The following is a 23,546-nucleotide window of genomic DNA, read 5'->3' on the forward strand; positions in this document are numbered from 1 at the left end:
CTCTTGATTTCCCTTTCTTTTATCTTTCTCTTTCTCTATTCTCCTCTCCCTCTTTCCACTTGGTCATGGCCAGCTTTCATTTCTCTGCCTCCCCCTTTTCTCACTCTACTCTTCTATAATAAAGCTTGAAAACCATGGGCTGTCTCTTCTTATCTACACCCGCCATCTTGGAACAACAGAAAAGGCCTCACAGAGTCTCTAGCTGCCAGACTCCACCAAGGACTACCCCTGCTAGCTGGTCAGACACCTCCACAGGTACACGCCCCTCTCCGGGCTTACAATTTTTAATAATTTCTACTACAAGTGTTTTAACAACTGACATGGAGATGCAGAATTTAGAGTTTGCCCAGCTGGATTTTGGTCTTGCTTTGGAGATTACAGTTACATGACTATTAGAACATCAGAACAGATTTTGAACTTAGAACTTTTAACATTGTTGAGACCTGTTATAGACTATGGGGACTTTTGAAGTTAAAATTTGGTTTTAGCATTATACTATGCATGGGTATGGTCCCCGTAGACTCATGTTTTTGAACAAGCCTATGGGGGATAGGGAATGGATTATGGTGGTTTGAATATACTTGGTTCAGGGTGTGGCCCTAGTAGGAGATATGGCCATGTTGGAATAGATGTGGAGGAAGTGTATCATTGTAGGGGTAGTCTTCGAGACCTTCATCCTAGCTTCCTGGAAGACAGTCTGTCCTGGCTTCCTTTCCATGAAGATGTAGACCTCTCTGCTCCTCCACCACCATGTCTGCCATGATGATAATGTACTGAACCTCTGAAAGTGTAAGCAAGACCCAATTAAATATTGTTCTTTATAAGAGTTGCCTTGATCATGGCTTCTCTTCACAGCAATGGAAACCCTAACTATGGTACACTCCCTGGATTCATATCTGTGCAATGGAGGGTACTTTATGTAGATAGATAATGTGTTTTGATCATAGGCCTCTCCCATTTCTACCCTCCAATGCATCCCACAAATCTTGGACTAACTTCATCAGTATCTGCTCCTAGTCCTCCAGCTCCTGCTGGTGCTGTTCTTCTAAAATAACCCACTGAATCCAATACATGCTGCCTCCACATGCTTGGATACAGATGAATCCATTGGGTCATGGACAACCTCCCAAGGTCAGTGACACAGGAGAGAACTGACTCTTGTTCTCATCAGCCAGGAAATGCCAATAACCCTACAGGCAGGAGAGGCCTTGGGAGTCCCTCCCTGAAATGATCCATTGTTTAATCTGCTTTCTATGTGATTTTCATTGCACACTACTTTGAAAAATCAATGTCCTTGTACATGAATCTTCAAAGAACTTTGATTAGTACCACAAATGATATTTTTAAAAAACAATTTTGAAGGAAAGAGAGGACAATGGGGAAACTATGATCAAAGAATAAAAAAATAAAATATGTAACATTTACACCTTTAAATTAGACATCTAAATGACTTTGTAAGTATAAATACAAATAATACAGATTTAAGTAAAATAATGTATACATAAATTATTTAATTAGTATATATATTTTAAATACACACCCACCCCCCCCACACACACACACACACTTATATATATAGTCTCTTGCCTGATAGACGAGTGTTAAACCACTGAGCCCAGATTCAGTTAATCACACTCAAATGCAAACAGAGATTCCATGCTGAGGAAAAAGGATTAGGGTTTGTTGCACCTAAAAATGATAGCAAACAGCAAACAAGCAAGAGACACCTGGATTCAAGAGCTCTGCTTACGCACATTTTTCACTGGATATACTGATATACCGAGTTCTAAAGAGACTCTTCTGCTCCCCCTTCAACTCTCAGATGACTGTTTGTCTCAGACTGTGTCATAGTCACTATCGTTGTGTTCTTCACCCCTGGTTCTGCATAATGTGGATCACAGGAGCCTGGTCTCTAAGCAGAACCCCAAAGAAAAGATACAAAAGCTTCTGTCCTATGCCCACCGAAGGCCCAGGCACACAAGTGTATTTACACTGATCTTGCCTTAACTACATCATAGAAGATCTAGAAAGGTTTCTTTAAAAACAAAACCCCCAAACCAAGTGAAATGAAGCCAAAACAAAACAAAAATACATTTCGGGTCAGAAATGAGAGAAGATAAAAAGCCTTTAGAAGCTAGAAAAGATAGAAGAAGGGGCTCCTGACAGATGTCTCAGAGGGTAGATATTTATGTCTGACAGCCTGTGTTTAATACCAAGAACTCACAGAGAGCCAGATGTGATGATACATCCCTGTAACCCCAACACTCATACAAGATAGGGGACAGAGACTAGAAACACCTGAATCCCTCTGCCCAGCTAGCCTGGATTTGAGTCAATTCTTTTGGTTTATCCCCAACTACTCTACAGTGGTAATGGTAAACATACTAGATTCAGCAAAACTGGTCAAATGCTAGCACCAAAAGAGCTTCCAGTTCAGTGAGACTGTCTCAAGAAAAAAAAAATAATAAAATAAAATAAAATAAAATAAAATAAAAGGGCAGAGGGCTTAAGAACAGTCACCAACACAAGACCTTTACATTCACAACCATGTTAACATGCATCCTGATGAAGGCATGGGGGCAACATGTGGGCAGGAAAAAGGACCAGCAAGATAGGAAGAGGAGGGATTGAGGGAAGTAACAGAGAGTAAACACAGCTAGGTACGTTGATAGATTGATGTGTGTGTGTGTGTGTGTGTGTGTGTGTGTGTATGTGTGTGTGTTGCTTACCTCAATACCCATGTTTGTGAGTCAAAGAGCTTTTTCCTCATTAATATGCTCTAATTGTATTAAATCAGTATGTGCTAATTATATTAAGCAAGATGATTCATTATGATATTTCTATATATGCACATAAATTACTTTTGAAATAGTATAGAAAGACAAGGGAAGTCAAGAGATCAGAAAGAGGAAAGAAACTCTTCACCCTAGGGTCTGATTCACATTTCCCTCTCAGAAAGAATCAAAACTATTGACTCAACTGAAACGATTAAGATTGCAACTGGTTGTGGCATAACACACCTATAATCCTAGCACTTGGGAGTTAAAGGTAATAAAATCAGGTGTTTAAGCCCAACCTCAGCTATGTAGGGAGCTTAGGACCAGCCTGGGCTACAAAATACATCTCTGAAAACAAACAAACAAACAAACAAACAAACAAAATTTTAAAAAGAAGAAAAAAAAGATTGCTTATAGAGGGTTTAGGATGCTACTCAATGGTAGAGAGGCAGAGACATATAGAGACTGCCTACAGAGATAACATTCTCCTTTCTTTTCTTTCTTTCTTTTGTTCTTTCTTTCTACCTTTCTATCTATCTATCTATCTATCTATCTATCTATCTATCTATCTATCTATCTGTTTTTTGTATGTATGTGCAAAGAGTGTTTTATTCTGCAGAAGTCCAGCAAGCTGGAGTCTCTCCATTCCCAAGATAGTCTGATATTCTCTTTTCTAAGAGATATTTCAAACAAGGATGTTTGAAAACATTTCAAAACAAACAAACAAACAACAAATAAACAAAACAGAGCCATGCTTGCTTGTGTCCACATTGTTCTGATCTTTGAGTTTTACCTTATCAATGCTGCTCTTCCATCCCTAAACCTAAACAGTACGCCTCATGACACTATCCTGTAACTTCATTTGCAGAAACAGAATCCTTAGCCTGGGAGTGTTGGCACAGGCTTTTAAGCCTTCAATCCCAGCACTTGGGAGGCAGAGGCAGGCAAATTCAAGGCCACCCTGTTCTACAGAGTGAGTTCCAGGAGAGCCAGGGCTACACAGAGAAACCCTGATTCAAAAAAAAAACAAACCAAAAATTCTTAAAAAAAAAAAAAAAGACTTCCTACATGTATTTATTCTGTGTATTTCTTTGTGCTATATTTTAAGATAAGAGAAATATGTTATATATATATATATATATATATATACATATATATATATATATATGTGTGTGTGTGTGTGTGTGTGTGTGTGTGTGTGTGTGTGTATTTTCTAAGACAGTGATAGAACTCTCTTAAGAAGCTTAGCTCTCCCATTCTGTCTCCCTGCCCATCTTCTCTTCTCCTTCTTTCTCTCTCTGTGTTCAAGCTTAACTCTAAAATGTCTACTATTTCTTAATAAATTTAATACTTAAGAAATTCACTAGCTGCTTCACTCTGACTTGCCCTGAAATGCTTTTGGGTGAGTATCCTCAAGGGCTAGCTTGACCTTCCTGGAGGTCCCTAGGCAGGAAAACTCCTGGGCTGCAGGAGGCAGTCCTGTCTCTCTCCCAGCTGATGCTGCTCACTGGGGTGGGGGTGGGGTGTCACATTTGTCCCCATTACTCTTTATAGTCCCTCACCTCCTTCCCATTCCCCTTCCACAGTCCCTAATGCTTCTTCAACTACTTTTGTGACCTTATAATAGAGCTCTGTCAACTCTGACCTGCCCCTGAAAGGTCACCTATTCTCCCACATTCAAAGGACTTGGAAAAAAAAAAAAATCCTGTTTTCTTACTGCCTCTTTTCTTATAGCTCTCTGTCCTCCCCTCCCCCTTTGTCTCCTGAAACTCCTTGGGTATATCACAGAAGAAAACAGCAAATAGGTCTGAATCAAAGTTGCTTTGGTAGAGAAAGAGCTAGAACCGCGTCAAAGTACCTCAGTAGGTGGCATTCAAAGAGGCTGAGAGAATTCTAGTGGCCCACAGGCAAAGCGTGCCTTGGGGGCAGCCTGTATTCTAGAAGAGAGGAGCCAATAGTCTTGTGAAAGAGGTGAAAGAAAGGCTTTTCAGGCTCTCGGGATCCCTTGGAGACTGGGATATTACCCTGGCACAGTTATTGTTAAAGCTGAGTTCTTCAAACTGTTTACTTAAAAAAGGCCACATAAGGACATCAGTCCACCTGCTCCAGTGAACACTTGTTTTAAAGATCATAGTTTGAGAAAGGCTGGTAATCACCGTCTGGATTTCCAACAAAGAGTAACATTTTTCACAAATGCTACTTTGATGATTTTTTTTTTTTTTTGCTTTTGCTCTTTGCAGCCTTTTAAAATACTAACGATGCTTTAGAACACTTAGCAAAAACCACAGCTTAATGTCATTAAAATAAAGACAACAACTCACAATAAGGAAAAGTGTTTGTTATAATAGGTCTGAAACTTAGGAAGCCCTGGTCCTGGACAACGTGTGCTTGGATTTGCTTGAGAAATTGGTCATCCTTTATAGCACAATGTCTAATTTCCTGTGTTTGTACCAAGGACATTTTTTTTTCTTTTCCCTTTTTATAGGGGATCACTTTGTGACATGTTTAATATTGATGAGTTTGACCTCCTGGGAGTTATAATACATGCACCCCTTTTAAATACAAATGCTGTCTAATTTATATGGTAAACACATAGAATTTTGGAGATTAGCATTTTAATCAGCTTTAATCTTACTATTTTCAGCATCTCCTACCTCTCTTTTCTCTGTCCAGAAAGGTCTCACAAACCCACTTTGAAAATGACAGTTACAGTTCTGTTCTTGAAGAGGCTTGTGTATCAGGCACAGAGTCTGGGGCAGGAACCTTTCCCTGAGTGCCATGCTCACAAACCTTAGAGTGTGCAAAGCGGTGGTCAAGTGTTTACGGGACAGAACAGTCCATCCATTCAACAAGTATTTGAACCGGAGCCACGCACAAGTAGGCAGACTCAGTGTGTGTGTGTGTGTGTGCGTGTGTGTTCCTTATGTTAGGGTACTTCTGACCTTGAATTTGGCTTCGATGTTTCTCTTGGGTTTTTCTCTTTGGAGGTCTGTGAGCTTTAAAGTTTCATAAAAATGTCCCAACATACCAGTTCTTGAAAAGAGGGCAACATGTTTTATTTTCAAGGTGGAGATTTAAGGTCCCAGAGATAACCTGCCAGGGAGATTCTAAGTTCGATCTAGTCTGGGCTACATAAAGACAGCTCCTGCTGTCCCCCGCCCCCACCCCCAATTATGAAGTCCTAGAGATAGACGGGTTTTCCTATTTGGTTGCAGGAGGAGCCAAAGGGGGCACTGAGGGGGCGGCGGCGGTGGGCGGGGAGCCAGGCCAAGGCTGAGTCCTGTGCAGCCATTGGTGGGGAGTGCGCGCTGAACTGAGCATGTTCGCGCCCGCCAGCCAGGGCCGCAGCCACAGCCGCAGGGACGGCAGCCGGGAGAGCCACCGCGCATTATGCAAAGCGGCAGCAGATGTGAGCGGGGCCAGCTGGGCGCTCCTCGGCCTCCCCTCCCAACGGCCGGCCCAGCTGCCTGAATTGTCCCGGACACTCCCCTGGCCCTCTCCAGGGCAGAGATGGCCTGAGTACCCCAAGGCGCGGCAGCGCAGCATTGGGGTTGAAACATGGGGAACCAGGATGGGAAGCTGAAGAGAAGCGCAGGTGATGCCTCCCACGAAGGCGGAGGAGCAGAGGATGCAGCGGGGCCCAGGGATGCGGAAACCACAAAGAAGGCGAGCGGGAGCAAAAAGGCGCTCGGCAAGCACGGCAAGGGGGGAGGGGGCAGCGGGGAGACCAGCAAGAAGAAGAGCAAGTCGGATTCTAGAGCCTCGGTGTTTTCCAACCTGCGGATCAGAAAGAACCTGACCAAGGGGAAAGGTGCCGGCGACTCGCGGGAGGATGTGCTGGACTCGCAGGCCCTGCCGATCGGGGAGCTGGACAGCGCTCACTCTATAGTCACCAAGACCCCGGACCTCAGCCTCTCCGCTGAGGACACGGGCCTATCGGATGCTGAGTGTGCTGACCCTTTCGAGGTGATCCATCCCGGTGGTTCTAGGCCTGCCGAGGAGGCTCGGGTAGGGATCCAGGCGACCGCGGAGGATTTGGAAACTGCGGCTGGAGCGCAGGATGGACAAAGGACCAGTTCTGGTTCAGACACGGACATCTACAGCTTCCACTCCGCTACGGAGCAGGAGGATTTGCTCTCAGACATCCAGCAGGCAATTCGCCTGCAGCAGCAGCAGCAGAAGCTGCTACTCCAGGACTCCGAGGAGCCTGCAGCGCCCCCCACTGCCATCTCCCCTCAGCCTGGGGCCTTTCTGGGCCTGGACCAGTTCTTGCTGGGACCTAGCAAAGAGGCTGAAAAGGACACAGTGCAAGCACAACCGGTGAGACCTGACTTGCCCGAGACCACCAAGTCTCCGGTGCCTGAGCATCCTCCGCCCTCCGTAAGCCACTTGGCCTCTGAGACACCCGGCTATGCGACCGCCCACTCCGCTGTCACAGACTCGCTCTCATCACCAGCCTTCACCTTTCCGGAGGCTGGGCCAGGCGAGGGAGCCGCCGGAGTTCCCGTGGATGGAACTGGGGACACAGATGAGGAGTGCGAGGAGGATGCCTTTGAGGATGCCCCCCGCGGCTCTCCAGGGGAGGAATGGGTCCCAGAGGTGGAAGAAGCCTCATCTAGGCTGGAGGAAGAGCCGGAAGAGGAAGAGGGGATGCGAGAACCTATTATCTCTGCAGTCGCGTCTTTGCCTGGCAGCCCTGCACCCAGCCCACGCTGCTTCAAACCTTACCCACTCATCACCCCCTGCTACATCAAGACCACCACTCGGCAGCTCAGCTCGCCCAATCACTCCCCGTCCCAGTCCCCCAACCAGAGTCCTAGGATCAAAAAGCGACCGGACCCTTCCGTGAGCCGGAGCCCCAGAACCGCCTTGGCCTCTACTGCGGCCCCGGCCAAGAAGCACCGGTTGGAGGGTGGCCTCGCGGGCGGCCTCAGCCGCTCAGCCGACTGGACTGAAGAGCTAGGCGTCCGTACGCCTGGGCCAGGAGGCTCGGTGCACCTGCTGGGGCGCGGGGCTACTGCGGATGACAGTGGTGGCGGGTCCCCTGTGCTGGCCGCCAAGGCACCTGGGGCTCCAGCGACAGCTGATGGCTTTCAGAACGTGTTCACAGGTGAGCGCGCCAGCCACGTATCTCCGGGTGGCAGGTCGCCTGCCAATCAGGTCCTTCCTTTATCACCCCGCCCCCTCCACGTTCTGAAAGGCTCTGGCCTGTTATTTACCGCCAGGCATGTCTTCTCAGTTAAAAGCCTACAGTGTGCTTAGTTTTCTATTTTCTTCTCAGGAGAGTAAAGGGAAAAAGATGTACTTGACTGTCTTATGTCAACTCAAGAGAGGACTGATATGCTCTCTGCCCTACCCCCTTTCCTCTAAGAATATTAACCCCTTTTGTGTCTTGTTACCTCAGTCATCTTTCATGTTATTCCTTTTCCTTTTGTATTTTCACAGTTTTCAAAGATTAAAACTGTACATAGACCTTCCCAAGGGTTTGTATTGCAGGCACACAACATTTATTCTAGTACATTCTAAAGATTATGTCTGACCACCTCGAAGATAGTTTCTATCATGTAGTGATCTGGGTACTATACAGGTAATTTGCGAAGTTAAGCGATTACTCCTTTTTGCTAATGCAAGCAAGTATGATATATGCTCTTAGAAAATGAATAAATAATAGACCATTAGTAATGTGTTATTTATTTATGATTCTAAGGATTGAAATGAGGGCCTTTTGCTTGCTGGGCAGGTACTGTGCTACTGAGCTATGTCTTCAGATTCTCGAGATGCTTCTTGTTCTGGTAAAGTGCTTCACTAAGTTGCCTAGGCAGGCTTTGAGCTTAACTTGCTGATGTTCTGTGAGTCAGTGAGAGGAAGCTGGGATATGGAAATATTGAAGATGGGAAACTGAAAGCACAGGGCTCCCGCTGCTACCGTCTTCCTTAGATGTCTGCACCTGTGATAGGCTCAGTCTGTGTGATAGGCCGCAGCCAGCCCAGCTTCCTGGGCTGAAATTCAGTCTGTTAATTTCTGCTCATAGGTGCAGAGAATCTCTTGAGGAGTTCACTGCTAATGCCAATTGGTTTCCTGTTGAACATATTATTATTGAAGAAGTACTGTTCAAATATAAAGAGCAGAGAGAAAAGTAGCATTTAATACCAGTACTGATGGGTTTCAGATAAATACACAAAAAGTTAAAAGATTTAAATGCAATTTAAAGTGTGTTATATCATTATTATTGTACTAAACAGGTTATCATTTAGACGTGTAGCAAGTGCCTGCAGTCTCAGCACTTGAGAGGCAGGGATGGAATCTTGGGCAGATGGGTTCTTGGTAGGCTAGAAGCTGTAGTAACTATGTTTCTTAAGTACACTTATTTTATTTTTTTATGTGTATGTGTTTTACATGCATCTATGTTTATGCACCATATCTGTGCAGTGCCTGCAAAGGCCAAGATAGGGGAGTGGTACTGGGTTACAGATGACTGTGAGCTGTCATGTATGCACAGGGACTCTAACTCAGGTCCTCTGGAAGGGCAGCCTGTGTTCTTAACCAATAATCCAGTCTCCAGACCCCTTAGTACGTTTCTTTCTTTAACATACTTTTAGTTTACTTTTATGAGAGACTTTATTTTGATTTGGACTTAAGATCAGAATCTTAACAGTGATTTTTTATTTCCTTTATAGACTATATTACCATTTTATTTCCTCCATGTTCTCTACTGTGCAGATTTACTGAAAGGGGAAGTTTGGAGTCATGGATCTACTAGATGTGTTGTAAAGTAAAACTAACATATTCAGCACTGAAATGTCATATTTTTATGGATGGTGATTGAACAGTTCTTGGGATCATGTTTTTGTTGTTTGGATTTGGGTCTTTGAGAGAGGGTCTTATGTAACTCAGGCTGGTTTCAAACTTCTTATGTATTTGGGGATGACCCTGAATGCCTGATTCTCCTACCTCAGTTCTCCAACTGCTGGGAGTATAAGTATGTGCTATCAAGCCTGGCTTTTAAGATGATTTGTGTGTGTTTGTGTGTGTGTGTGTGTGTGAACTTGTTTTGTGTTGACAATGGAACCTAGATAAAGTCTTGACTTTCTAGACAAACAAAACAAAAAAGTGAGCTTAGCCTGGCACACAGACTACTGAATCACAGCACTGACTTTCCAAATTTTACTAGCTGAAAGTCACTGACAAGTAGAGAGAATGGGGTGGGGTGGGGCAGGGCAGCTCTGTGGGAAAGCAGTTGTCTAGCACAAACAAGGACCCCGGCTTCAGTATCAGCACTGAAAAGAAGTACAGTGCTCTAGAACCTACCATCTATCACCTATCCCCTGTCTATCTCCTATGATCTATCTATCTATCTATCTATCTATCTATCTATCTATCTATCTATCTATCTATCTTACCATCTATCATTTATCACTTATGATCTATTTTACACTCTGTCTATCTATTTATCTATCAACTATTCATCATCTATCAAATATATACATACATATATACACACATATATACATACATTCATATATATACATATATACATATATATGTAAAGTCTATCCAGCAATTATACTAATGAAAGATAGTTCCTCAGGATTTATCAAGTATAAAGCAAAAATTGAGGTAATAGAAGTTATTAAAGGAGAATTGAAGAGAGTCCTGAAAGATCACAAGACCTTAAATTTGAGGTTTTATTTACCACAGAAAAAGAGTGTTCTTAAGTCTTGGGTTTCATTGCTATTATTTTCAAATTTCAAATGTGTAACTCTTGAAGGAGCTATCTTTGAAGTGTGTGAGTTTTGTTGGCTTCTTCAGGAAGACTTCTGTTATTATACTGCCATTTTTGTGTGGCAGTCATCTGCCTAGATGGTTGGAAATTGCTGTCGATGGACTACAGGTTGAGTTTTGTGTTATAGCGTTCATATAGTTATGCCATTCACTCTTATGTTTCTCGGAAAAAGAAAGCAATGAGTAGATTTAACTTAACCTGTGACGGGTGGGGAAATGGAGATTAAGTCTCTCAAGGTCATACTGTGTAATTCATTCCAAGCCAAAGCTAGAAGAAGAGACGCTGTCCACTGAGTCATCCTTATTTATTACTAGTGTTTGTATCTGGCACTGGATGATAACGTACAGAGAAGGAGTCTTTGAAAGGCATTTCCCTATCTAATGCTTTCACTGATGAGATTCTTCTGGATTCTGTTAATAGAGGTTGAATATCTGACCTTCCTTGGGACAAATGATGGGTGAATTTGAAGTGAGAGAAAACTGGATTTTTTTTTTTTTTTGAGACAGCTGTCCTGGAGACTTTTGTGTCAGAGTGTTACCAGATTGGCCCTCTCTTTGTCATCTGATACTTTTCTCAGCTTTACAATCCTCTGTGGTGGTTTTATAGACATCACGGAAGTTACCCAGGGCTCAGCGAGCACTAGTGTTATCCTTAAGGAGCTAGATTTTTGGTCTTAATTGTGGCATTATTTAGATCAGTTAATTTCCCAGATGCCTTTGAATCCAGAAGGGCATTATATATCTTTACTTTCCTCAACATTCTTTAGCTTTATAGCACTGGAGAGAGAGGAAGGCAATTCTTTTTACGACACTGTAAACAGGGAAAATCATGCAAGTGAAAACAGACCCTCAGGCCCAGGCTTTTGTCTCTGGTGAGTATGAAAAGGCTTAGTGATGAGATATTCATCTTTTAGATATGGAGAAATTGGTGGTATTGTAGGCCACTCCATTTCAAAATTTCACAGTTAATTTATTGGAAACATGGCCCTTTCAGTATTTAATAGGAAGAATTTGAGAGGTTCCCTTCTGAAAAGTGGTCTTAGTCTCAAACTCTGGGCCTCTTGTATGCTAAGCAATTGCTTTATAACTGAATTACATTCCTAGCCTGGTAATAGGGTGCAGTTAATTTAAGTTTGGACATCTAATATATTGAATTTGTGATGCCAAATCACTTTTGATAGGAATCTTTCCAGTCAATTATGCACTTAATCTATCTCCCTTTTAAACACATGGGATGAAAGTTCCATCTGTTTTAAAAGGCTCGCTGTCATCCTCAGGCTCCTCATTGTCTTGTGGAAGCACTGGTGTGACCCCGGGAGTTGGTTTACGTGTGTGGGCTAGAGGTCTTGGTCACTGTCACTTAGGATTTTGTATCTGTACAGTTTCTAGACTCTCTCTTTTGGCTATCACTTCTTTCATTCTTAGCGCTATCCACACTTTCCCAAATTCTTTATAATTTGATTTTACTCATTAATTTGTTATTAGCTTGTAAAAGCCTACAACTATAATGTTACCTACATTTATTATGCTGGGTGTCAGATGGCTTTGGGGTAGTGCTTTACTTAAGAATATGTAATCTTTACCATAGCTTGAGGTACAGCGATGCCTAATCATGTCTATGAGGAACCAAGGTTCAGATAAGTCAAAGAACCTAAGATCACTAAGTTAGTAATCCTCATCTACTGTATGACCTCAAAAATCCAAAGCAGTTGTTACTGTGCTAGGAACAAAGTCAATGGACTTCTGAGTTTCTCAGGCTAATTGACAAAGCTTGCATCAATAGCTTATAACTCTTTGACTCTCATTTTGGCTTTTCTAAAATTTACCTTATTTGTTGTATTAGTAGAAAGGAAGACCACTCTAGGAGTGTGTATTTTTGCACAGAGCTCTTAAGAAAAAAAAATTGGAGACTGTATCTTATGTACCTAGCTTTGAACCCTCTAATAATAGATGCTAGCCTTAACTCCTGGTCCCCCTGTCTCCCAAGTGTTACAAATACAGGCATGTGCCACCATACCTGGCTCCAATCTGGGCTTCAATGTATAGCTGTTTAAATAATCACACTGAAAATTTTATAGGCCAAATAGCAGTAGCTCCTGACAGAGTACAGGTGTAAATAGATGAAGAAGGTGTCTCTGAAAGTTATGTTGTTAGTGTGGGCATGGTAGCACATTCCTTTAATTAGCACTTGGGAAGGACGGAGGGCAGATCTCTCTGAGTTCAGTTCTAGCTTGTCCATACAAAAGCAAAAGCAAAATTAAAAACAAAAACACCCCATACGCCAAATAAAGACTATGTCATTTGTATAAACAAGGAAACAGGGATGCCTAGATATTGTGGTTTTCAGGTTCCAGACATTACACACAATTTGACAAGAGAACATGTGACTGAGACTATTCTTTAGGTCATTTTAGTTTTGTCTGAAAGATATTGTAGGACTGTGGCTTGGATCAGAGTTAAACATCCCAGTGGCTTCAGTGATGCACAAAATGACTGCCTTATGACCTGATGGTTGGCCTGGTTTTAAGTGCATTCGAGCACTTGGCTCTCAGCCATGCACATTTGAAATAGAGCAGGTGCCTTCGCTGAGTTCCCTTTGGGTTCTATTAAAAAATTTGCTGAAACTGTGTTAGATAGTGATTTTTTTTATATACTGTTATCCTGGTTGTTTGCTTCCTCACTTTATTCTTTAGCTAAATGACTCACCGATAATTGTTCCTCATATATATGAACATGGAGAAACAGTTTCACACCAAGAATGGTCGGATTCAGTGATGTAATGAAATACAGTGCCTGCCACTGTGTCTGGCAAGGAGCAGGTGTTTAATTGGTGTTGATTGATTTCCACAACTGATTTGTTTTCTCAGTAAATTTTATTGTTTGAAGTGGACAGAGCCAAATGTGTGAAACCAGAACCAAACAGTTCTGAAACTATTATAAAATCTTGGCATGCTATAAATTATTCAGATACTTAATGAAATTATTTCTTAAACATAGGGGTTTTGTTTTTTGGTTGTTGTTGTTTTGTTTTGTTTTGCATAGCATTTCTATTTCTTTCTCTTTCTCTCATTTTTTTTTCTATAATTATAAACATTTTCATCACTTCAGGTTTCTGCAGGCCCAGATAAGGATGGTGAGGGTTTGGTTGTGAGAAATGGGGATACTGTAGTTTACTAAAGGAGGTGTGGGAATTCAGCATGATAACTTAGACCTGTAATCAGGAAACTGAAGGAGAAGGATTGCCACAAGTTCGGTGCCAGTCTTTCCAGGCTAGGGTAGGCTATGTGTCAGACATTCTCTATGAAAAACACCAAAGCAACAAGTAGCAACAGCAGGGAACAGGGGTCTGGACAGAGGGGAGAGAGCACTGACACCCTATCAGTGTTTGTTCTGTACAATGTCTGCCATAGCATCTGAATTTTTAAGCTTCTTCCCTGATTCTCTCATAAGATAGTGGTTGAGACAGACCAATGTATTTGCTGTTCTGTAAATATGAGTTCATATTTCAGACCCTGGGCCTTTGTCCCACAAACACCCTTTCTTAGAAGCATCGTTTGCTTTTCTTGGGAAGCATGGAAAAAGGGCCAAGGGAAGGCCACATCTTCTGCGTCCCGTCAGCCTGCCCTGGCTGTTATGTCACTCTTTGTGTGTTCTATCTGCTTCCTGCTGCTTTTTGGATTTAGAATTTCTTCTTCTTTGCCTTGCCTACAAGGCACTGTCTACCCATCACATGCTTTTCCTTTCTGCCTGCCCACTCATGTCTGCTGTGTGTCTTACAGGGTGCCAACCTCACAAGCACTGAGTATGTGAGTTCTTGGTAAACACTTGTCCATTATGTGTTCCTGGGGATTGACACAAGGAAGTTAGGGTGTTTAGGCTTCCTGATTCGAACTAAAACCTTAGTTTGAGAATTACACCAGACTTTTGGTCAGTTGAAGTAGTTATATTCACTGAAGTAAAGATAGCAGGATAATTGTTTGGTCTCTTGAGAGCGTATACCATCTATATTGGATCACAGAGGTTAGGATTAAAATGGTAACCATACTACAGAAATTAAAGCTTTCATATATGTATATACTCATATGTATACATATGTATGTATATATTAATTTTAATATGTGTGTGTGAGTGTGTGTATGCAAGCACTCACTCCATGTCACACATGTAGAGGTTGGAGGACAGCTTGCTGAGTCATTGCTTTCCCCCATGTGCTTCTCTTGGATCAAAGTCTGGCCTTTAGACTTGGTAGCAAGCACTTGTACCTGCTGTGCCATATTGCAAGCTCTATACACATACACAGCATACACATACACAATACATATATGTTCGGGGATAGGAGTCCTGGGATTCAAAGTCAGGGCCTCACATATGCTAAGCAGACTATCTTCTCTACCTGAGCTCTAGCACCAAGCTGCACCTCTATCCTTCAATACATGCTTAATAAAAAATGACTGGAGGAGTTTTAGGGAAATATTTTAGGTGGTAAAGTAACTGATATGCAAGGATGAGAAACTGAGTTTTATCCGCAGAGCCCACATTTAAAAAGTCAGGTGTGATGACACTTTGGAAATTTTAGTTCCGAAAAGGCACAGATATAGAGATCCTTAGATTGGGCAATCTAGCTTAATCAGAGAGCACTATACCAGGAAAGACCCTGGTTCGAAAACATAAGGTGGTTAGTACTTGTGCAATGACACCAGTGTTGATCTCTGCCCCCCGCCCCACCCCCACATCCATACCTATGGGTACACCTTCTCACAAGGTAAAGAGAATAGACAAACTTTTATTTCCGTTCATTCTAACTTTTTTTATTAGAAATAGTAATAGAATTCAGCATTAAGGATTGTTGAGGAGAAATAAAGTTTTATCTGTGATAAAAAGTTGATATAAATTTGCCAAATGTGAAAGCTTTATGATGCTTTTTACTTTCATTTAATTTCTACTTATGTGTGTATCTGCATGTGTGTATGTGAATATGTAGGCATGTGTCTTTTCAGATCAGAAGTGGATGTTGGATGCCCTGGAGCTGGAGTTACAGGCAGTTGTGAGTTGCTAAATGTAGGTTCTTGGAAATGAATTTCAGTCTTCTACAAGAACAGCAAGCATTCTTAACTGCTGAGTTATCACTCCAGTTCTTACAAGGCTCAAAAAATATTAAAATATAAACAATGGGAAATATAATTTCTAATAATTTAGAATAATTCAAAGCAGCTACTAAAAACTATAAGATGAAATACCATTTATTGGATGCCACAAGAGGATGCCAACTATGACAGGCAGCTATTATCCCTTCGACACCTGTTCCACTGTTGGTGAGGAAGAGAAAATGGATGGCTTGCTCCTTTACAAAGATGAGGTTGGAAGTGTTAGATGATCAGGAAAATGCCTGCTGTTCCTTAGTAGTCCCGTCAGGTTACAGCACACTGTGGAGGCCCCAGGCACTTTGTTACCTGAAGTTGGAGCAGGGCTGAGCTAACTGCAGATCTTGTATATTCAGCAAGAATGAGATTCATAGCTTGAGAAATTCCACGCTTTAGTGTGGTGGAGTGCTGTGCTGAAACCGTTCACACTGCCTAATTGGGGCCCTGTACATATCAGGGAGAAGGCTTCTTTGTGTCATTTACATCATTTCTTTAAGTCACCAGGAAGAAAACAAATATTTATCAGCCATCCACTGCAGGACTATGGCAGAAGTAGTCATCAGTTTCCCTTTGAACATTTTCTCCCTTTTTCCTGTCTTTTCCGTCTCTTCATCCCTCCCTCTTCCCCACTTCCCTTCCCCTTCACTTCCTCCATCACCCCTTCTCTCCCTACCTTCTTTCCTTCCTGTTTCTTCCTTCTCATCTCTTCCTAATAATCTGTTTTCTCAGTTAACCAAAGCAAAGGCAGGACTAAGGATGCTGCCAGATGATAAGGTTTGTCTAGCAGGTATGAGGTCTTCAGTCTGACCTCAGGCACATTCTAGTCCTCTAGGACATCATGGAGGCCATCTTGTTGAGAGGAGGTAGTTTATTCCATTTTGTTAACCCTATAATTACTTAGAAGGGGCCTAGTAGGAGCCTCTGAAATTATGCATCGCATAGACACAGTTTGTTGAAGTTTTTCCAATGTTGGAGCTGAAGCGAATCCTTATGCCCAGGAGAACCATTTACACGCCACACTAATAGCTTAGAAGCATCTGCAGAGGTGGTGAGATGTCCTGATGTTTTGATTTAGAGGGTGTTGACTGATTTTTGTTTTTATATTTATGTGTATATGTGTGTCTGTCCTCAAGGAGGCCAAAAAGAGGCATCAGATGTCTTGTAGCTGGAGTTACAAGCAGTGTGAGCTGCCCCAAGTGGGTGCTGGGAACTTAACTTTATTCCCATGCAAAACCAGCAAGTGCTCTTAACTGCTGAGCTGTCACTCCAGAACCTTGAAGATTTGAAATGGACGGGCTACCTTTATCTAGCATGAATGTCAGATTCTGTGGTTTTGCATATTGAGCTTAATGATTGTATGTAGTAGATGATATTGCTTTGTGAAAACATGAAAATTCATGTTGTATAATGTTTAACCAAAACTTAAACCCACCTGTCTTTCTAATGTGGGCCCATGCTCACTGAGTAAAACCATTTAGATCTACCACCAGCAGGTGACTCATCTCCTATTGAATGAATTCCAGACTCTGCCATTTTCCTTGTCCTCTGAACTGCCCAACAAGAGGAGTGAATTAAGTCTTTCCTTCAGTATACTTGGGTATATTGGATTCTCTTGTTTTAGTTTCTCAGTCTTTGATACATTCTGGTTCAACAATCTCACAGCTCTGTGGTATTCTCTTTATACGTCGGTATAGACATAACTCCCACCCCAATCGGGGCCTCACTGTGTAGCCTTGAACTACATTATGAGGACTAGGTGATCTCAGATTCACAGAGACCAACCTGCTTCTGTCTGAGTGCTGGGATTAAGGTCCACACCACAGCGTCTGGCTCTGACATCAAAGTTCTGTAGAGAAAAAACACAGCGTAACTGTGGCTTCGTAGAAGGAATTGGGTAATGTTCCTTCTGTTTCTATTTTGTGGAATAGTTTGAAGAGTATTGGTGTTAACTCTTCTTTGAAGGTCTGATAGAATTCTGCACTGAAACCATCCTGTGCTTTTTTTGGTTGGAAGACTTTCTATGACTCCTTCTATTTCTTTAGGCATTATGGGACTGTTTAGATGGTCTAGTTGGTCCTGATTTAATTTTGGTATTTGGTATCTGTCAAGGAAACTGTCCATTTTCTCCAGATTCTCCAGTTGTGTTGAATACAGTCCCTTGTAGTAGGATCTGATGATTTTTTGGATTTCCTCAGTTTCCGTTGTTATATCTCCCTTTTCATTTCTATGTTTGTTAATTTGGATACTTTCTCTGTGCCCTTTGGTCAGTCTGGCTAAGGGTTTATCTATCTTGTTGATTTTCTCAAAGAACCAGCTCTTAGTTTTGTTGATTTTTTGTATGGTTCTCTTTGTTTCTACTTGATTGGTTTCGGCCCTGAGCTTGATGATTTCCTGCCTTCTACTCCTCCTGGGTGAAATAGCTTCTTTTTGTTCCAGGGCTTTCAGGTGTGTCATTAAGCTGGTAATGTATGCTCTCTCCATTTTCTTTTTGGAGGCACTCAGGGCTATGAGTTTTCCTCTTAGCACTGCTTTCATTGTGTCCCATAGGTTTGGGTATGTTGTGTTTTCATTTTCACGGGCAATTCAACAACATAAGGAGGTCAAAGGGATACAAATTGGAAAGGAAGAAGTCAAACTATCATTATTTGCAGACGACATGATAGTCTACCTAAGTGACCCAAAAAACTCCACTAGAGAGCTCCTACAGCTGATAAACAACTTCAGCAAAGTGGCAGGTTATAAAATCAACACAAGCAAATCAGTGGCCTTCCTATACTCAAAGGATAAGCAGGCTGAGAAAGAAATTAGGGAAATGACCCCCTTCACAATAGCCACAAACAGTATAAAGTATCTTGGGGTGACTCTTACCAAACATGTGAAAGATCTGTATGACAAGAACTTCAAGACTCTGAAGAAGGAAATGGAAGAAGACCTCAAAAAATGGGAAAACCTCCCATGCTCATGGATCGGTAGAATCAATATAGTTAAAATGGCCATTTTGCCAAAAGCAATATACAGATTCAATGCAATACCCATCAAAATCCCAACTCAATTCTTCACAGAGTTAGAAAGAGCAATTATCAAATTCATCTGGAACAACAAAAAAACCCAGGATAGCTAAAACTATTCTCAGCAACAAAAGAAAATCTGGGGGAATCAGTATCCCTGACCTCAAGCAATACTACAGAGCAATAGTGTTAAAAACTGCATGGTATTGGTACAGTGACAGGCAGGAGGATCAATGGAACAGGATTGAAGATCCAGAAATGAACCCATACACCTATGGCCACTTGATCCTCGACAAAGAGGCTAAAAACATCCAATGGAAAAAAGATAGCCTTTTCAACAAATGGTGCTGGTTCAACTGGAGGGCAGCATGCAGAAGAATGCGAATTGATCCATTCTTGTCTTCTTGTACTAAGCTCAAATCCAAATGGATCAAGGACCTCCACATAAAGCCAGACACTCTGAAGCTAATAGAAAAGAAACTGGGGAAGACCCTTGAGGACATCGGTACAGGGAGAAAGTTTCTGAACAGAACACCAATAGCGTATGCTCTAAGAGCAAGAATTGACAAATGGGACCTCATAAAATTACAAAGTTTCTGTAAGGCAAAGGACACCATCAAGAGGACAAATCGGCAACCAACAAATTGGGAAAAGATCTTCACCAATCCTACATCAGATAGAGGGCTAATATCCAATATATATAAAGAACTCAAGAAGTTAGACTCCAGAAAACCAAACAACCCTATTAAAAAATGGGGTACAGAGTTAAACAAAGAATTCTCACCTGAGGAACTTCGGATGGCGGAGAAGCATCTTAAAAAATGCTCAACTTCATTAGTCATTAGGGAAATGCAAATCAAAACAACCCTGAGATTTCATCTTACACCAGTCAGAATGGCTAAGATTAAAAATTCAGGAGACAGCAGGTGTTGGAGAGGGTGTGGAGAAAGAGGAACACTCCTCCACTGCTGGTGGGGTTGCAAATTGGTACAACCACTCTGGAAATCAGTCTGGCGGTTCCTCCGAAAACTGGGCACCTCACTTCCAGAAGATCCTGCTATACCACTCCTGGGCATATACCCAGAGGATTCCTCACCATGTAATAAGGATACATGCTCTACTATGTTCATAGCAGCCCTATTTATAATTGCCAGATGCTGGAAAGAACCCAGGTATCCCTCAACAGAAGAGTGGATGCAAAAAATGTGGTATATCTACACAATGGAGTACTATTCAGCCATTAGAAACAATGAATTCATGAAATTCTTAGGCAAATGAATGGAGCTAGAGAACATCATACTAAGTGAGGTAACCCAGACTCAAAAGGTGAATCATGGTATGCACTCACTAATAAGTGGATATTAACCTAGAAAACTGGAATACCCAAAACATAATCCACACATCAAATGAGATACAAGAAGAAAGGAGGAGTGGCCCCTGGTTCTGGAAAGACTCAGTGAAGCAGTATTCGACAAAACCAGAACTGGGAAGTGGGAAGGGGTGGGTGGGAGGACAGGGGAAGAGAAGGGGGCTTACGGGACTTTCGGGGAGTGGGGGGCTAGAAAAGGGGAAATCATTTGAAATGTAAATAAATTATATCGAATAAAAAAAATTAAAAAAAAAAAAACAACAGGCTTTTACAGGATCCCATGTAAATATGGCGGAACACACTGTTGAAGGGCTTTGTATGTAGTAAGCCATTTCATTGCTAAAATATAAATTTTTTCTCTGAAACAGTAACAGATGGAATGACAATAAAGATTATCTTTTGCAACTGATGCATAAACTTAGGAGTTCTTTTTCCCACAGACCAACACACGTGTGACTGGAGATGGTTACTGACATGCACTCTCTGTGGGAGGTATTGCATTTTACAGCGACCAAGATGTTCTGCAAGGCAATTATGCCTTCCTGTCTGTGCAGTGCTTCTTCAGTTAAATGGCTGGGAGGATGCTAGATGGCTGTGAAACATCCTGGCTGTTTATTTTTAGACATCAACTTGTATGTTCTATTTTTAGAAAAAAAAAATCCAGAAGTTTGTTGAGTGTTTCAGAGTCAGCGTCTTTCGAGGAGGGATGGATGGAACAGTAAGAACTGTCATGATTTAGAGAGACATACGGCTGGGCTGTAAAATATGACAGAAGTGAGAAGGTATCCTAGGAGCCTTAGTTTCTGGCTTGGATGATTTATTTCTCGAATATGCTTTAGTTGGTTATGACTGCTTTCCTGTCACAGGATTATGTCCTTTGCCTTGTGATAACAAAGGGTAGGTGTATGGCTTCTGATTTAGTTTCAAGATTCACTACTGAGGTTTGCCCCCAGTTTCCTTTTCTAAGTTTTCTCTAGGCTTCTTTCCCAACTTTACTGGAGAATAGACTCCTGGATATGAGTCATTCGTTGATGTTTCTCTCCTGGGTACCAGTCACCTCTCACTTAAACATTACAAGTCTCTAAGAGTCACAGTCTAAGACCACACTTTTCTTCTCCATCTCCCGGATATTGTCAGCTGGATCTTCTCACCAATGTACTGCTGTCTGGTCTGCCCTTATTCCTTCATTCCTTAAGCCTTCTATAACCCATTAATCTTTCCATTAAAAACATCCCAGTAAACACTCTTCTCCTTTACATTTCTTTGTATCTACTTTTTCAAGTTCCAATCACAATCACTGACTTCCCTGCTTTCTCCTATTCAAAGTCTGGGTGGTCCCACAAGGCATGAGACCAAACTATTTAGTATACACATTTGATATCTGGAAGTGTGGCTCAGTATCAGGACATGTTGAGCACCCATGAATCTCTGTGTTACACAGTACAAGAGAATACACTTTTACATTGTCAAGTCTCTTACTCATCATATTTTATACCAAGGATTGTTGGGGGAAATATTAAAAAGGTAGAACTGGCACATTATCCTGTGCCTCTGCCCCAGTGGCCTGGCTAGTCATGCACTGGCCCACAATGGCCCACCTGGTTTTAATCTCTTGGAGATTCTGATTGGAACTCTACATCTTTCCACGCAGCTCACTAGGTTCCTACTATCGAGTTGCTACCATGCCAACCCCGTACTTCAAATCCCCCATGACCTTTGTGGAGCACCTCAGGAAAACTCACATTTGGCTGCTGTACCTTTCTCTCTTGAATGCAGATGAGTGTGAGGGAAAATGCAACACAAACTTAATTCAGAAACAATGGTAACTCAATCTTGGGCACAACAACTAAAACCTAATTTTGTAAGCCTTATTAAAATCTGATTTCTCCTTGTGGATCTGCCATGATACCAGGAAACTCTAGCAGCTACATCTTACCCCTCTGCTGTCCTGGTTCCAAAAGGAAGCACACTCTCCTGCTTCCTCTCTTCCTCTATCCAACATGGAAGTCCCGCCTACTCACCCAGTGATTGGCTCCTTTATTCATTAGGGATTGGTTCACAAGAAGAGCACCAGGTCCATCCACAACAAAAGATAAAGTTTAAAATCATGTGTTTCTATACATTTTGCATGTAGTATGTTTTGTATCATATTGGCAAAAAGAAAAACCTTAGAAAAATTAACAGGTCTTCAGCAGAAAAGATGAAGGATTCACAGAGTAGCACTAAAGATAAAAGGCAGTTTACAACTTGTTGGTAGGGGATACAGAAGTGACATACAGAAATAGTCTGATGTGTTACTTTTATGCAGATGCCTTACTTGGTCATTTTGACAACATGTAGCCTATAATTGTCTACATCGTCAGCCTGTATGACTGGGGGAAGACTTAATTATAGGAAACTCTTGTTAGGTTTCAGTTTGCTTGCCTACTAGATTACCTTAGATTTCCCCACATATGGAAGCTACTTCAGGATGACTTTAATGTAAAGATATGTAAATTATTATGCAGTGCATTATGCATGTGATATGTAATAAGCATCACATGCAGTTTACCATGTTAATGCTTTTCATCCCGATACCATTGCTGCTTAGTGTTATCCATCCTGTCCCAAACGCTCTGGTCAAAGATGACTCATGTTCTCTTTGTTCATTCTAGGTGGACTTGACATCATTTCAGGGGAAGAATCCAATGGATCATGTTTTTTTTTTTATATATATAATAATACACTGCTAGACAAACCCTTCATTTAAAAAAATGGGCTTAATATTTCTGTTTAGGTGAAGTATCCCCTGCACTTCCTAACGAGTGAAAGCTCCTAAAGGTTGGACAGCACCAGGGGGACTGTTCTTTTTTTCTCCTGTGGCCTCAATGTTCCTCTGGAGCTCTGAGTGTCAGTTCCGGTGCATTCCCTAGGTCAAGGCTTTGCACAGTGAGGATCTCGAGTCCTCACATCTTTGGTGACTACAGAGAACACTGGTGAATCCCACCCAGGGGGCTGTGTGAGAATCCCCCTGTCATGTATGACACGGAGTGGGACTGCTTGGCTATGCAGAAATGGCACACATCATTTGCTCAGGTATCATTAGCACAGCGCTTTGCTATTTGCTGTGCTTTTACTATGGGTGAGTAGTCATGGAATAGCTTTTTCCTTAGTTAACATTTTTAATTTTATAGAGTCAATTGTGAAAACTTTACAAATAAATAAAACATTACACACCCAAATTAACCCAAACTCTATCTTTAATACACATTATGTTTTTACTTTATTATACTTTCTCTCCAACGGAGTCTAAGTGTTCCTTCCTGAGTTAGTTAGTTTCTTCTCTGATGCTGTAATGATGCCATGGGCAATGGCAACTTAAGGGAGAAAGGGTTGATTTTGGCTTATGTTTCCACAGTCATGGAGTCTGTCCCAGGAGCAGTTGGGGATCCTGGCAGAAACAGGAAGCTAGCTGATCACATTTTTATAT

At 41.9% G+C, this 23,546-nt stretch overlaps 1 protein-coding gene across 1 annotated transcript in view; it reads left to right on the plus strand.

The window, feature by feature from the left end:
* Positions 1-6,198: 6,198 nt before the first annotated feature.
* Fmn2 (formin 2) overlaps positions 6,199-23,546 on the plus strand; it is a 339,622-nt gene continuing 322,274 nt past the window's right edge. Inside the window, exon 1 of the mRNA XM_052201126.1 lies at positions 6,199-7,887. Coding sequence (XP_052057086.1) covers positions 6,336-7,887 — 1,552 coding nt within the window. The 5' untranslated portion in view covers positions 6,199-6,335. The remainder of the gene's footprint in view (positions 7,888-23,546) is intronic.

This window comes from Apodemus sylvaticus, chromosome 12 (assembly GCF_947179515.1).
Source record: "Apodemus sylvaticus chromosome 12, mApoSyl1.1, whole genome shotgun sequence".
Classification (NCBI taxonomy): Eukaryota; Metazoa; Chordata; class Mammalia; order Rodentia; family Muridae; genus Apodemus; species Apodemus sylvaticus.